Source organism: Mesocricetus auratus, unplaced genomic scaffold (genome assembly GCF_017639785.1).
Source record: "Mesocricetus auratus isolate SY011 unplaced genomic scaffold, BCM_Maur_2.0 Super-Scaffold_100676, whole genome shotgun sequence".
Lineage (NCBI taxonomy): Eukaryota > Metazoa > Chordata > Mammalia > Rodentia > Cricetidae > Mesocricetus > Mesocricetus auratus.
In genome coordinates this window covers 73,081,893-73,097,695 of record NW_024429266.1, presented here as the reverse complement: position 1 = coordinate 73,097,695, position 15,803 = coordinate 73,081,893, and the positions used below count along the sequence as shown (strand labels likewise).

Below are 15,803 nucleotides of genomic sequence, written 5' to 3'. Positions count from 1 at the left end.
TTGATTGGCCCTGAGGTTCAGTTACAATCAGCTTTTAAAGACAAAACCCACAAGCCTTTGGGAGGGGTCCCTATCTTGTGACGGGGATACGTGACTACTGCCCAGGGGAAATAGATGTCTTCCTGACCTACACGTTGTAAATTCCTCAGACCTTGGTATGTGTTAATCATCTCTCCCTAAGTAAATGGTGGTTATCATCTCATCGTTTCCCACGAATCTTGTTTGCCCATCTCTGACGCCCTGGTCAGTTCGTCACAGGTGATCAGCAGCCCGGAATTTGGCCTTTTGTGGGTTTACAGCCCTTCTTCAATTAAGGTTGCTAAACCATACATCCCATTATGTGGTCTTTCAAAGTGAAGTGGTGAAGTGGGAAAGGCATGTAGACACAAGCAGGCTCCATGCGCCTGTGTGGATGCCACTGCTCACCTGTGTGTCTGTTTGTGAAATATTAGAATTTTGAAGGTGCTTGTGGCTCATGCAGCTTGACTACGGTGTCTTTCAACAAATAGCTGCTGTAAAGTTTGGCATTAGTGGCTAATCAGGCCACGCCCACACGCAGCAGCTGGGAGGAAAAGGCAAGTGCCATACATAGAGCCTGCCTATGAATCTGTAACCTTTAGAAGACTCTCCAGGTTTGAGGATTCTGGAGCTTAATAGGCATTCAAATTTAAGACTCACTTTCTTCAGGGGACTTACAGGGTTAAGCTGCTGGAATTTGGGACATCAGAGGGCTGATGATGTAAGGAGTACCTTTACTAGATGTCACCATCTTCAACACTTCTGTCTCATCCTGAGAGTTGCATGCTCATTCCCTACAATGCAGGATCCCTTACTTCCTGTTCCCTGGAATCAGAGACAGTTTGGCTGCAGGCTGTGCTCTGGAAATCATGTCAAGCATATAACAGACACACCCTCCTTCTTCTAAGCCTACGAGAAGGGACCATTGCTTTGCCATATGAAACAGAACTTTCTCAGAACACCACCACACTGCTGTCTGTCTACAGAATCAATACTTCTTCTAGGAAATGTACTACTCCAAAGGGCAATCTGCCTCAGTTTCTTCCATCCCAAACCAAGGTTTTTCATCTTTCGAAGAGTGGAGCCATTAAGACCATGGTATATTGGGAATGTCCACCTGCCTATTTCACAGGCTGCAAGTCACATGTGACATGAAGAAACAGCCAGGACTCAATTGAGGTTTGAAAAATTTCCAGTTTAGTTCTCATGTCTCATATTTGTCCCCTATGCAGACCCAGAATTGTCTTATACATACATAAACAGTCATTTGTAGAATTGTGTTGAATGATCATGCTTATAAAAGTTTGAAGAATGACTAATAGTTCAATATGATTATGATACTGAATACCCAATTGAGCTACACCTCAATGCTCTCTCTGTCTCTCTGTCTCTGTCTGTCTCTCTGTCAATCTCTCCATCTAGTGTGTGATGTGTGTGTGCATGAGTTTTACAGGTACACATATGCACACCTGTAAGGAGACCAATGGTCAACTGTGCCCATCATTTCTCAGGAGCTGTCACCTTGTTTTGGGACAGGGTCTCTCATTGATCACATGTTTATTTAGGCTGTGGAACCTGCAAGTCCAAGGGTTCCTCCTTTCTCCACCTTCCCAGTTCTGAGATTACCTATATGCTCTACTATACTCTGCTTTTTACATAGGCTCTGTGGGACAAACACAGGGTCTTAATCTTTCAAAGCAAACACTTTATTAAATGAAATATCTCCCAGCCACAATATTCAATTACTTTATTCGGTGACTGACTACTGTACTGTATGACATGATTATACATTTCCGAATTTGAAGAAGTTTCTATCAAAAACAGCTGCTCCCAGAGCTGGGGAGGTGGAGTCAGGAAAATTCTTAGGATTTCTGATTAGCCAAATTGTTAAGTTACAGTTCAGAGACCCTGTTTTAAAAAATAAGGAGAATGTCTCAGAGGAACAACACCCAAGGTTGTTTTGTGGCCTATGAATGCATATGCACACACTTGCTTGTGTATGCAAGCACATTATGCACACACACACACATACCAGCACACACACACACACACACACACACACACACACATGCACGCATACACAGCAGCAAGATGTGTTAACTTTGTTTTATGCTTTGGAGAGCACTGCTGTATTTGACTGAGAGTCTGAGTGGATGTATTCACTCTGAAAGAGGTAGACAGGAAAATGTTGGTATTCTAGTGGTCTGTCTTTCAGCATACGCCTGGCTGCACTAAATACTTTTTTTTATAGAGGGAAATATATTTTAATTTCACACTGAAGAAAAAAAAACCTCCCACAGATGTAACAACAATAAATATTGCACAAATAGGGCTGAAATGTTTCTGAACTTAGAGTATTTGCTTAGCATGGGCAATTTTCACAGGTCATGGCATTTCAAGAGGTGGCACAGGACTGTCTCTGTTTTCTTTCTGATAATGACAAATAGTAAACTACCAACCACTAGACAAACAATAGAGTAGAACAATTCTGTTCCTTTGTGTCTTGTACTTTAAACCACCTTGTTTAAGTTAAAAACTATCAACTGGCAAACAGAGGCAGCCCTTAGGCTGTTGATACACTGTGTTTATGAAGATGAAAGGAAATGAACACGAGAAGAGGAACTGGGTTGAACAGTTTCCACAAGTCTGATTTAGACCATTCTTCTTTTGTTTGTTTGTTAGTTTTTGAGGCAGGAACCCTAGTCCAGCCTTTCCTCCAATTGTTGATATTGTTGCAGAAGGCTGAGATCTTCTGCTCTTTCAGCTTCCACTCCATTTTATGTCTTAGAAATGCAGGTGTGCTACCACACCTCCTTTATTCAGTGCTGAGAAACAAACACTGCCCTTTCTGCATCTCTAGCCCTGAACCTGTTTAAATTCATTAAATCCACACCTTGCAACTTCAGAGAGTCTATATGGGAGCCTGGAACTGTCACTAAGCAAGCAGCCATGGTGGCACTACCATTATGGGGTCCTCAGTATTCTTATCTAAAATATAAGGCTAATCATACTAATGAACTCTAATTCCCAAATTATTTCCAGTCTCATCTCCTCATAATCAAACGATTCAAAATGAAATATTGCTACCGAAGACCTCCATGGATTCTTAGTGACTAGAGCTGCATGTGTGTGGTATGTGGTGTGGTGTGACTGGTGTATGTGCCATGTCTACTCTCTGTGTGTGTATGTGTGTGTGTGTGCATGTAGTGTGACAGATATGTGCTTGTGTTGTGTGTGCTATGTTGTATATATTATGTAGTATGTGATAATGTGTTTTGTGTATAGGGCTTGTATTCTGTGCCAAAATATAAAGTCTGTAAAGTGAAGAATTCAAAGCCTTTCATTCATCCATAGGCTCGGAATAGTAAAAATACATTGAAATAAAAGAACCAAATTCTCCATGTAAATGAAATTGTCATGGTAGAGATATCTTATTTGAACTTCTAAATGCAAGTATCTCAAAGATATATATTCAAGTAAGGAAAAAGACTTTAATTTTCCAGGGATAATGCTAAACAGTTATTTGTGAATTCCATTTTACAGGGAAGAGAGCTATGAACATTCTTCCTCTTGTGGCAACTACAGCCTCTATGATTATGTGGTCTTTAATCACACAAGGTAACTTAAATTCTCCCTGCGATCTTGATCACATCTGGCAGTTTGATAGTTGGCCTGCAGTAAGCTGAACTTTCTGTTCACACTGTTTGTGAAAGCCCATCTGACTTAATCCCTCAGCTCTGAGGCTTTCTCAACACAAAACACATCTCACAGGTTCTCCCTAAGCTATAATTACATGGAGTGACTTGGCCGCCTAAGTTAATGGCCACTGACCTCAGCTCAGTGCTGTTTCCAGGCCTTTTCAAGAGTGATTAGTGCTCTTTCTTGCTTTTCATTTTCCTTGTGTGAGATGAGATGAAGGTTAGAGGGGCCATGGAAGTAAAAGACCAAATTCATTCAGCAAATCCCCTCCAGTGATGAGACAACAATGCCCAGGAATCTTTAGCTCCCAGGATGGGTTGCCAGATCTTGATTTACACAACAGCTGTACTAGGGGAGTTATTTTTATTCGATTTTTATGTTTTAATAGGTTAGTTTGTCTCTGATGGATCTCATCACACCTGTATTGGTTGGGAGTGGAGCACAGCCTTCCCGGATTCTCCCTCTCACTTTGGATAACCATTGTCTCTGCTTGTGTACACTTACCAGCTATGCTGGTGTACACTAGCCAGCTGTGTACTTTCTTCCCTTGTGTAGTCACCCTTGAGAATATTCAACTCTGCTGTTATCCATGTTCAGTGCATGGTGGATTTCATGTGGTTGACAGGGGATTCAAAAATTTTAAATGATGCCCAAAAGTCTTTCCTCCGTGTAAAATGGTTCGGCACGTCTGCAGCAAGGATATGTCTTGTTGAATAGAAATTTCCCCTGAATTAAAGCATCTTTCTTGAAAGCTTAGGAGACTTAAGTAAATGAAAGTGAAAGTCTGATGAAGATCCAGGAACCTACAGTATTCTCAAGGCCTCTCTCAGATGTTACACCAACTGTAGTCTTTTGGAGACAGGAGAGTCTTCACTCAGTTGAACTCCTGAGAGATGCAGCTGGGCTCTTGAGTGCTTCACTGCTAATGAGTCCTCTATGTTCCTGTAAGTGACCTCTCGCTCACAGGGCTGCAAGGAACTCGGTGGTTCATTGAGCGAGAACTGAGTGGACTCCTTCCTTGGAATGTTATTAGTGACCTGTTAAGGTGCACAGATGTTTTTCAAACTTCCCAGGAAACGTCAGTAACCACCCCTGGGCATTTACAGGTCTTCTGAATGGGATTTTATTGATGGTAATGAGATTTTTTACACCTTGGCTTCTATCTTCAGGAAAATAATGAACAGTCTCTAACACTTGTATGGAAAGCTGGATGGCACAATGCTGAAGGAATTTGTTAATTACTGTGAAAGAAACGTGAGTGAATGAATGGACTATGTTACAAAAAAACTAAGCAACCCTGAGAAATCATAAGTCAGAGCTTTGTTCTTTCAGTGGCACCCAGGGCTCTTTGTAACACATGCACTTCGTGCTTATCCATTTGTCCATAACAAGTCAGCTGTCTTCACAAATCCTACATTTTTCTATTTGCTAACTGATTAGATTCAGACACTAGGAAGCTACATGTTAGCGTTATGAATGTATGCCCTGTAGAGTTTTATTTTCACATAAGATGTGGTGGTGATTAGTTACCAGTGTCAGTCTGACTTCGTTAAGGTAACTGGTAACATGTTGTCTCTGTGACACATCTCTGGGAGAGACTGGCATGTCAGTCACTGCACTTAGTTGGGCAGCGAGTCTCATCCATGTGAGAAAACACCATACAATCGCTGGGAGGATCAGATGAGGTGCCCCTCTTCTGGGGTTGAGACACCTACCATCACCTGATCTCAGCCTGCGGGCTTCCAGACTCAAACACTTTTGGGCTTGGAGAGATAGAGGCAGTCACCCATTCTCAAGCTTCAGCTCAAGAATTACTCCATCCCTCAGCCTTCTCTGTTCTTAGAGCTCGGGTTCAGAGGGTTGCATCAGCGTCCCTGGTTGTCTAGAGTATAGAAAGTACACTGGAGTCCTTCTCAGCTTCCATGACCACAAGACACCATGAGACTCTTCATGCATATTTGTATCATATATCATACGCCTGTTTACTTTACCTCTTTACATATATGCCCCTATGCATCTGGAAATAAATTCATATGAACATATGCATATTTTCTATCTCTCCAGAAAATCTTAATGAATACATATATTAACTTTCTTTGCATCTACTAGAATTTTATTATAGCACTTCACTTCTCCTTCAGCTCTCCAAATGACTTCACACTTCTTGAACAATTTTTCTGTCTTCTTGCTTCCCTTGTTAATGAGTGGGACATTCCCAGATGTGTTCATTCTACTTTTATATGAGACCTATGACTTTAACTGACCAAATGTTATACTCTGACAAGTATTTACTGCTTAGCAATTTTAAGCCATGTCCTTGGAAATTAAAAAAGTAAGAGTTTAAATATAGTTTAGAGAAAAATGGCAGTTTTAGTGTATCTGCTTTTATATATGCATGCATCAAAACTGGTGTACGGATATTTAGAAGTGTCAGTTTTGTGTTGCTTGGTGACATGAGAGAAATGAAAGTGGCTACCTAAAACAATCTGCTGCCATTGTATGCTGCTATGGATAACACTACATTAGAAGGATTGAAAATGCAGCGCAGTTGGTATAGTGCTTGCTCAGGGATTGATTCCTGCGCTGTCCAATTCAGGTATGGCTACACATGCCTGTAATCATAGTACTGAGGAGACAGGCAAGGGAATCAGAAGTTCAAGGACATCTTCAGCTAAGTGAGTTCCAGGCCAGTCTGAACTGAAAAGCAGTTGCAGAAACAACAGAAGAACAAACTCTGAGGCTCCAATGGCATGATGTGGTGACTTATCAATCATAATCATGTACTGTACACTCAAATCCGATGAGGCAATAGAGCAAATACCAGCACCCAAAAGGATTATGGAACAGAAAAGTCTGTATCAGCTAACTTGCTTATGCATATGTCACATCATCACACTATGTAATTTAACATATACAATTAATTTGTTACTTATGGTTCAATAATGCCATAGGAGAAATAATTGTGCTAATATGAATCATGCACATCTATTTCTTTGTACATTGCTGAAGTTATAAGGATCCTCTGGACAGAGACATGGGGAGGGTGTTCCTGGATGAGAGTGAGGATGTAGGAGGAGAATCCTGGGTGAATTTGTGGCATGGCCATGTCATTTATCCCTATGCTGAAGTTCTAAAACCATGGAATTGGGGATGAGGGTGATTTTTCTATGGAAGGTAGTTGATGTACTATGAGGTAAAGCAGTGAGCATGTTGCTTTTATGAAATTTTCAGTTCTATGTTGCATAAGCTTGTAACAAGACTGAATTCCTAGATCCACAGCCTAGTACTAAGGGAGAAACTTTTTTATACCTTTGTGGCTATCAGAGTATCTGATATTTCGTACCTATGGTACTATCTGCTTTGGGGGGTTATATTTGATCTCTGTCCATTCATAAAATGAAAGGGGACTCCATATAGAAAAAGGATATTCAGGCTCTCATTTCTTTGGGCCTTGATAGTTGATAGATAGGACATAAATCTAGTCTGAGGAGAAGAAAACTAAATCATCACTTTCCTGCAATTTTCAGTATCAATTAATGCTACATGGTTTCTTCTTTAGCTGACTAAATTTTACACTTGCCTGTTCATTCACAGCAAAAAATCGTTCTTCACAATGTTACTATACTTAAATGTTTTATGCATACAAATATAATCATAATGTATGTATATCCCTATGCAGACTATATTTGCATATACACATATTCAATACTTTATCCACTCACATGTACATACATTTTAGACTTTGAATTTTTGGGTTGTGTGCTTACATTCCCTGTGCAAACTAAGTTTTAAAAATATTTATTTTTGTTACTTTTTATTTTATGTGTCTGTGTGTGAATATTTGCACGTGAGCCGCATGCCTGTGAAGGCCAGAATAGGGCATCACAACCTTTGAAGCTGAAGTTGTGAGCCACTCATGACAGCTAGGAACCAAACGTGGGACCTTAGGAAGACCAAGTAATCACTTTTAACCACTGAGCCATCTTTCCAGCCCCTCCCCCACATTTTTTTGTTCTTTTGAATCAGGGTCCCTCACTGAACTAGGAGCTCACTGATTTGCCTAGACCAGGTGGCAGCATAGCCTAGGGGTCTTCCTGATTCCATGTACTCCTCACAATACATGGGTTACTGTGTATATTAGCACATCTAACGTGGGTGATGGACTCAGGTTCTCATGTTTGCGAAGGGATCACTTAGCCAACTTGGTTGTCTCCTCAAACAATAAACTCTCTGTAAATAGTATTCCTACATGTTTTGGTCAATCATATGTGAAGGTTCTAGTATGGTGCCTAACACATAAGAGGTACACTTGAATAGTTACAGAAGCATTGAGTATTCATTAATTGCCCCCAATTCACTAGCTTGTAACTCTGGTTACATTTCAAAACTTCCTAGAAACCTTTTGTGCATTCATTTCATCAATCTCCATACAAAACATCTGGGCTATGGGTTGGTCATTGTTGTTGTCAAAGGTATCCAGGTGATTCAGACTGAGAGTGACAGCCGGGGTTCCAATTTCCCTAGAACCTTGGGTTGCCCATCCCTAAGGGAAGATGATGCCCTGTGAATGGAGAGTCCTTCCAATATATTGCTCACTGGGGGTAGAGGTAAAGTTCTAGTTTCTGTATTCCAACTTAAGACTGTTGCTTCTGCTTAGTCTTCTCAGTTTAGATTCCAACAAAGAGGCATGGCTTCAGTCTCCTCTCTCACACACTGGTTTGAGGTAGAGGTGCCCGGGATCCCACTAAGCCATACAAGGACAGCTATAATTAGTCATTATAGAGACACTGTCTCCAGTCAATATCTGTCTCGTAGAGAGTAAGTGACCTACAATTAGACCTGCAGCTTTCCCAGAAATGGATAAAGAGTTCCTAGACAGTGCAGACCTGGTACCACACAATTTTAGTGGCAATCACTACTAGAGACTGTATTAACGTACTTTAACCTGTGTTTCTACCTGAAGTGAAAATGGGGTCTCCTTGTTTGGCTCCAGCTTTCTTTTCTGCAGTGGCAAAGCTCTTCTCAGCATGGGCATCTAGCCTGGTTCTCTAGGTAATACTGCAAGATGGGCATCATCCAAAGATGCGAAGACATAAATGCTAATTTACCAAGTGGCTTGCTGATGCCCATGGTACACCACAGGGTCATAGCTGCCACATGAGCTCTGGCTAGTCAGTTCCCAAACCATTCTTCTTCCTGGACTATACTCTCCCAGTTCTGTTAAAAAATATCAAGCCTCTCTTACAGAAGTGGTGATCATGAATCCTGAATTCAGCTGAGTTCAGTTTGAAATCAAGTGTTTCCATTTCCCTGCTATGTGATTTGGGCAAATGATGCCATTTCCCTGAAGTTACACAACTATATTTGGAGGGGAAAGGTTTTAATTAATACCACATGATAGTTTTGCTATGGGTTAATGTGATAATATACATAAAACAATTAATAAAATTCAATGTCTATAAGATTAGTCAAGTATTAAAACAGACAATGAATAGTCTCCCCACTGTTCTATGTTGGAATTTTTTTTTCCTTTTAGATTCTGTGCTGCCCCAGAATCTTCTGAATAACACACACAGATGTTCAATTCTTTAGTGCAAAATGACAGAGTAGTGCTTCTCTGTAGCATCTAATATGTTGTAAGTGTTAAATAACTGCTGTACAGTGTTGTTTAGGGGACAATGACAAGAAAAACACTCATGTTCAGTATATAGGCAATTTTTCTATTGTTTTCACACAAAGAATAGGGAGATACTTCTGTATTCTTAGATGGCTTTCTCAAATAAACTATGACTCTGACTTTTTGATTGCTGGTAGACATTATAACTGTGAGCTTGAAACAGCATAATATACACTACAAGAGTATAAACAGACTTATGAATCAGAATTGATGGAGATTCAAAATCAAAAGGTTTTAACAAATTAAATCCATCGAGGGTTAAACTATCAATAACTCAATAGCCAACTAAAATGTATTCCAAAATGCAAAGGTAAATCAAAATGGAAAGTAATAAGATATTGTGGCATCCATGCCATAAACAAGTCCAAGATGCTGGGAAATGAAAGACAAGACATCCGGCTGTTTGTGCTAAGAGACTGCGTGTGCCACCTTTATTAACAGGAGAATGTGTGTGTGTGTATGTGCTTCATCTGGATGTCTGCCTCTGTGTCTGCTTGTAAGCTGTAAGGAGTGAGAAGCCTTATATTCAGACTTACAGCACAGTGGAGAAATCTCAGGTGCAAGAACTCATGTTTTCCTTGTGCTAGATATTGATGTCAGGTGGGCAAGGCCGGGGCTGTAAGCCAGGACTAGTGAACAGGATGCTCTTGTGGTTATCAGCTGACAAGCAATGCACAGAAATCCATGGGGGCTGCGGCCCAACAAGTAGTCTGCCAAATACACAGTTAGGAGGAGTTGGCACGAATAAGAAAAGGACAGTGTTATGCTTGCGCGCACACACACACACACACACACACATTAATGTGTGTTTGAGTATATGTGGGTGTACATGAACTTGTTTATGTATAAGAAGGCCCAAAGTTGACATCAGTGTTTCCCAAGATAGCATTAACTGTCAACTTGGCATAGCGTAGAGTCATCTAGGAAAGGATTGTTGAGTGATTGACCAGATTATGGCTGAGAATATGAGGGAGCAAAGGACTATCACATAGGGGAAGAGTGATCAAACGGTCTCTGGAAACCCCACACCAGTGCACTCTCTCTCTCTTTCATTCATGTTTAAGGAGACTGTCTTGATTGTTAGTAGATGAGCACTGTGAACAGCATCATCTACTGGACCTGTAGTACCAGACTGTATTAAAAACTTTCTAGTATGAATCTACAAGGCAATCATGATGCAGCATTCGCTTTCTCCAAGGTTTACACTATACTTGCTTGGTGGTGAGTGAGATCTTTGGTCAGATATAATGTGACAACAAGCAGGCCTGCTTTCAGATTCATGTTTCACTTCCTGTCCAGGCTTCCTTCAATCATGAACTCTAACCTGAAATCCTGAATCCTCTTCTCTCAGTCACTTTTGGTTTTATCATAGGAATAGAAAAGAAACTGTAGCAGGTCTTCCTCAGTTACTTTCTACATTACATGTAGGAGCAAACTCTCTTGTCAACCAGGAACTCACTATTTGACTAGTCTTGCTAGCCAGCTTTGCTTTAGGCATGGTCTGCCTCTGCCTCCTGAATGGTAGGACTGTAGGCAGTTGCTGCACTCTTCTGGCAATTACGTGGCTTTTGGGATCTGAACTCCTTCCCTTATGTTTGTGAGGTAACTGGTTTATGCACTGAGCCATGTTCTAGCATGCATCAGCCCTGGCACTCAACTATTTTTAAACCACAGACAAGTTTATAAAGCTAATCAGATTTTATAATTTTGTAAGTTAACGTATTTAAAAAATCACATAGTTCTCTATATCCATCTGTATACATCACAAAGTCAATATCAAACTATGATTAAAATATAACTACCTATCCACCATCATGTTGGTTATGTTCATTTTGCATTAAAGAATAGTCAAGTATAACTAATCTAGTTTTACCAGACCAAGTAATAACCCATGGTACCCTCTATCTGGTAAGGTTATAGATTATTATACCTTTAATTAATACATACTTTAAAATAGTAATATTAATCTCACAATGGAATTAAATGTATTGAAATACTTTAATAAACATTCCATTAAATTACGAATCATGCTATGGTGAGCATTTATGTTGACATATGAAATGCACATAATAAAGCAAACATATTAAAAAATAATCTTCCCCAATACTTCTTAGAATGGCCACAAATGGAATTCACAGAGTTGGGGATGGCTAAGTGGATCAAGTGCTTACATACAAGCATGAAGATCTGAGTTTGATCCCACAGAACCCATGTTTAAAAAATAGGCCTGATAGTGCATGCTTGTAACCAGGCAGAGTCAGAAAGCCAGGCAGACTAACCTTCAAACTCCTTTAACGTAAGAGTAGATAGCATATAAGAAACATCACTCAAAGTTGTTCTCTGTTTCTCCCCCAGCATATGTTGCATACTTGTGTGCCTGCATATATACTCACATATTGTCTGTATACAAACAAGTACATGCACACATGCTAATCTACACAAAGAATTTCACAGGATAGTCGTATGCTTCTCTAAGAGAGCACTTTCCTAACAAGCCTGGAGCCATGGTTACCAGGAGCAGCACCTCAAGCAAAACAAAACAAACTCAAAGTATTTCTTGGTGGGTCTTTGAATTGGAGGAATATATTTCAGTGTGTGTTGACTATCTATTACATGATGGGAAGAATTTTTGTTATAGATTTAATTTCCAGATTTCCTTTTATATTGTGATTTTAGATGTGCACCCAGTATAGACACAGCACTTTCTCTCTCCTTAGCAATTACTATGCCTTCATCTAACACATGGATTTAGGGATTACTGTACTTACCCATTCTCCAGTTGAGTTGAGCCTGGCTGGAACTTCCAGTGAGATTTGAGGAGCTGGAGAAAGCCTTTGGAGAGAGGAAGGAGGCCAATGGGTCATCACAGTTGTCTGAAAAGACAGGGAAATCAGGAGAGGTTAGATTCAATTGGCAAGAAAAACAGGTCCTTTCATTTATTAGCAATCTGCTATGGAAAAGGTTTGGGACTATTTCAGTGTGTGTTATTGCAGGTAATTCTCATAGCTTCAAACATGGTATATCTGACTTCCTTTGACAGATGGAGAAAATGAAGGCTAGAGGGGTTCAAGTTCACAACACTAGTGAGTAGGATAACCAAAACTCTTGGGAAGATTTGTTTGAGTCAAAAATCTAGCTTCCAATCCATCACTTAGTTGAGCATTTGAACATATCCTCACAACATGTCTGTGTGTAGTCCATGAGACGGGAGACTCTTATAGGAGAGTATTGTTTATCTCCCATCCTCAGCCTCCAAGGACCCTAGCAGTAAATGTGTCCATCCCAATAAGATAATTTTGAATTTCTTACTACAACTTGTGAATGAGCCAGTGAGAAACGTGTTACTTACCTAATAGTTCACTTATGTTGCAGGAAGTAAAAGTGTGTAGTCGCAGATGCTATACAATCCTGGACTGTATAGTTACATCAATAGCTAAACGTCTAGCCTTCTTTGATGAGGGTACTTTTTAAGGCTGCTTTGATAGTACTAAATACCCAAATATGGGTCATTGTGTCAAAGGGACCATTAATAGAAACCTTGTTATGTCCCTCCAAGTTCACCGTAATCCATAGTCACTGGATTTCACATGGAGGAACTTGGTCTTCACACTTGGCACATACCACACCCATAACTGGATTGAACATTTGTGTTCACCAAAACTAGCATTGAGACTTAATTATTATGCATCCAAACTAAGAAGCAGGATCTTTATTTCTTTATTTGGTTTTGTGAGACAGGGTTTCTCTGTGGCTTTGGAGGCTGTTCTGGAACTAGCTCTTGTAGACCAGGCTGGTCTCAAACTCACAGAGATCCATGTGCCTTTGCATCCCGAGTTCTGGGATTAATGGCCTGGCTGAAGCAGGATCTTTAAGAGATGATTTAGCCATAAGAGCCCTACCTTCCATATGAGATGAGTGTTTAAGAACTGAAGTTTCTCAGTGTCTTTCCTTCTGTCACTTAGTGACTTGGTGATTTGGCCTTGCTACATACTAGCACCTGGATATCAGACTCCTTTATTAGTGTCCCCTTATCAGTGTCACCCTTATCAGGGACCCTCTCTCAGATATTCTCATACAGTAGCACATGACAGGTTAGGGAACTTAGTCATCATTGTACTGGAGGGATGCATTTTTCTGTATCTTCTGCTAGATGCTCATGTTTTTGGAGGCCCTTACCAAGGGATCTACTGCATAATAGAACTCAAGTAACCGTGTGTGAAAGACTGTGATGGTGAATGATGATGGCAGGGACAAGAGAAAGGACCAATCAATCAACCAATTAGCACACCTCACAAAGCCAACATTCTTTCTAAATTTTTCCATTTTGTACATAATTGATTCTCTGGGACATTGAAAAATGACTTCATAAAATCTAGACAGAACTTATTCAAAACAGATTTGAAACGTGCCACTCAAGGTAAATTTTCTGGTATGCAGGCTCTTGGGAGGAAGTGATCTAACATTAGAAAAGAACATTTACATAGGATCATGCTTGTTTTCCTAGTCAATTCTTACAAAGCTGTGTTTCAGATAATTGCAGGAAAAATAATTAGAAACATGAGGATTAAATTCTTGTTTGTTAAGTGTGTTTAAAAATTACCTAGTATTCTATGTTTAGGGTTTATCCCAAATGCAAATGCTTAAACATTGTTTGACAAGGATGTAACAGAGGCGTATCCCAACTGGAGAGGAAAATATCAGAAACATAGCAATGACAGCCTAGTGGCTCTTGGGTTAGGAGCATAGAGCAGGGTTCCATGGAACATGGAACATGTGGCTGCTTTTCTCCTAAACAGGATGCAGGCTAGAGAGCTGCTTTCACACCACAAAGTACTGTATGATTTCTCTCTCTCTCTCTCTCTCTCTCTCTCTCTCTCTCTCTCTCTCTCTCTCTCTCTCTCTCTCTCTCTCTCTCTCTCTCTCCCTGTCTCTCCTTCTCTCTCACCCCCACACACATACACACAAGCAAACACAAACACACCCACATACACTCACACACACCCACAGATGCAAGGCAGAAATTGTATTTTCTTGTGATCATTTTGTTATCAAATGTAAACTACAGTTGTAGGGATAGCTCAACTTGCCAAGTGTTCACTATGGCAACTTAGGGATCAGAGTTCAACTGCTCAGGTAAAATTTTGGATGCTGTGCAATACTCTTTAATACCAGAACCGGTAAGGAAGGGACAAGTGAATCTTTGGGGATTGCTTGCTAGCCTGAATAACCTATTTTGTGAGCTCCAGCCCAGTGAGAGACCCTATCTTAAAAGTCAGGTAGGCAGTGTACTGAGGAAAGATTCTCAAGTGTTTTCTGGCTTCCACAGACACACAGACATGTGCCAGACTGCATGTGCACCTGCACACATGTGTACCTGAACAATACAATATAAACAAACATGCATGCACACACATGCACAAGCCCACAGACACACAAGCACACAGAGTGAAGTTATCATTATTAGGCTCTGATAACTTTTCCATGTGTCACGGATGACCTTGTACATACTGTGCTCATGGCTCTGGTCATCCCATAAGCCTTTCTTGTCAGTGAATCTTTTATTGTTGTAAAATTCATATTTTGTATTTTAAGGGCAGTGAACATACTTTAAAAAAACTCTAAAGTCAGTTCAAACCACATATCACTTAAAAAACAGCCCTGGAGCTTAGTTTTTCTCCTTTTAGCAGTAGCCCTCATGTATTCATGTAAATTGCTAAAATGCCTACAACGTAGAAACGTAGTTATAGCCTAATCATTTGAATTTAAGTCATTCATATATTTTGAGGTTCTATTTGTACCTGTCCTCATATGGGTACTGGAGATAGATATGAACAAAACAGAGTCATACACCTTAGAGCCAAACACTGTAGAGCCATACTCAGTAGAGCCATACACCACAGAGTCATACACCTGAGGTTGCTTACAGACCATTCACAGATATAAGCATATAAACAGATGTCCTACAGGGAAAGATTGGGCACATTCACTAATGTTTAGCTCTGCTCAATATTCCTCTTCCTCTTCTCACAGACAACAGTTTTAGGAGATCTGAACTTCAAGAACCCATTGGCCTCACAGCAATAATAACCAAGTAATCTACTGGCTATTTCAACCTCTGACCTTTCTTCAGACAATTTTTGCGCATCAGCAAATCTATGAACAATGACCTTGGACAAAGGACAGGCCCAGGTGAGAACTTTATGTGTATTTTCCTCACAGAACTGGTATACTTGAAGAATGGGTTCTTAAGAACCCGTCTGAACTTATGATCTTGAAACAATGACAAAAATGAGAGAATTTTGAATCAAAAAGGAAGAGAGGCCATCCTGACTTCATTTAGCTTAAGGGGATGTTCCCTGTGCCATTTGCATGTTTAGGCAATAACTCCAAGAGAGAATAGACTGGGCCT

The 15,803-nt window shown here is 40.2% G+C and overlaps 1 protein-coding gene across 2 annotated transcripts in view; it reads right to left on the bottom strand.

Annotated features, from left to right (window-relative positions):
• Window positions 1-15,803, bottom strand: part of Cntnap5 (contactin associated protein family member 5) — a 919,042-nt gene that overhangs the window by 705,892 nt on the left and 197,347 nt on the right. For both annotated transcript variants that reach the window (XM_040737777.1, XM_040737776.1), the window contains exon 2: window positions 12,163-12,267. In XM_040737777.1, the coding sequence (XP_040593711.1) occupies window positions 12,163-12,267 (105 nt within the window). The remainder of the gene's footprint in view (window positions 1-12,162; window positions 12,268-15,803) is intronic.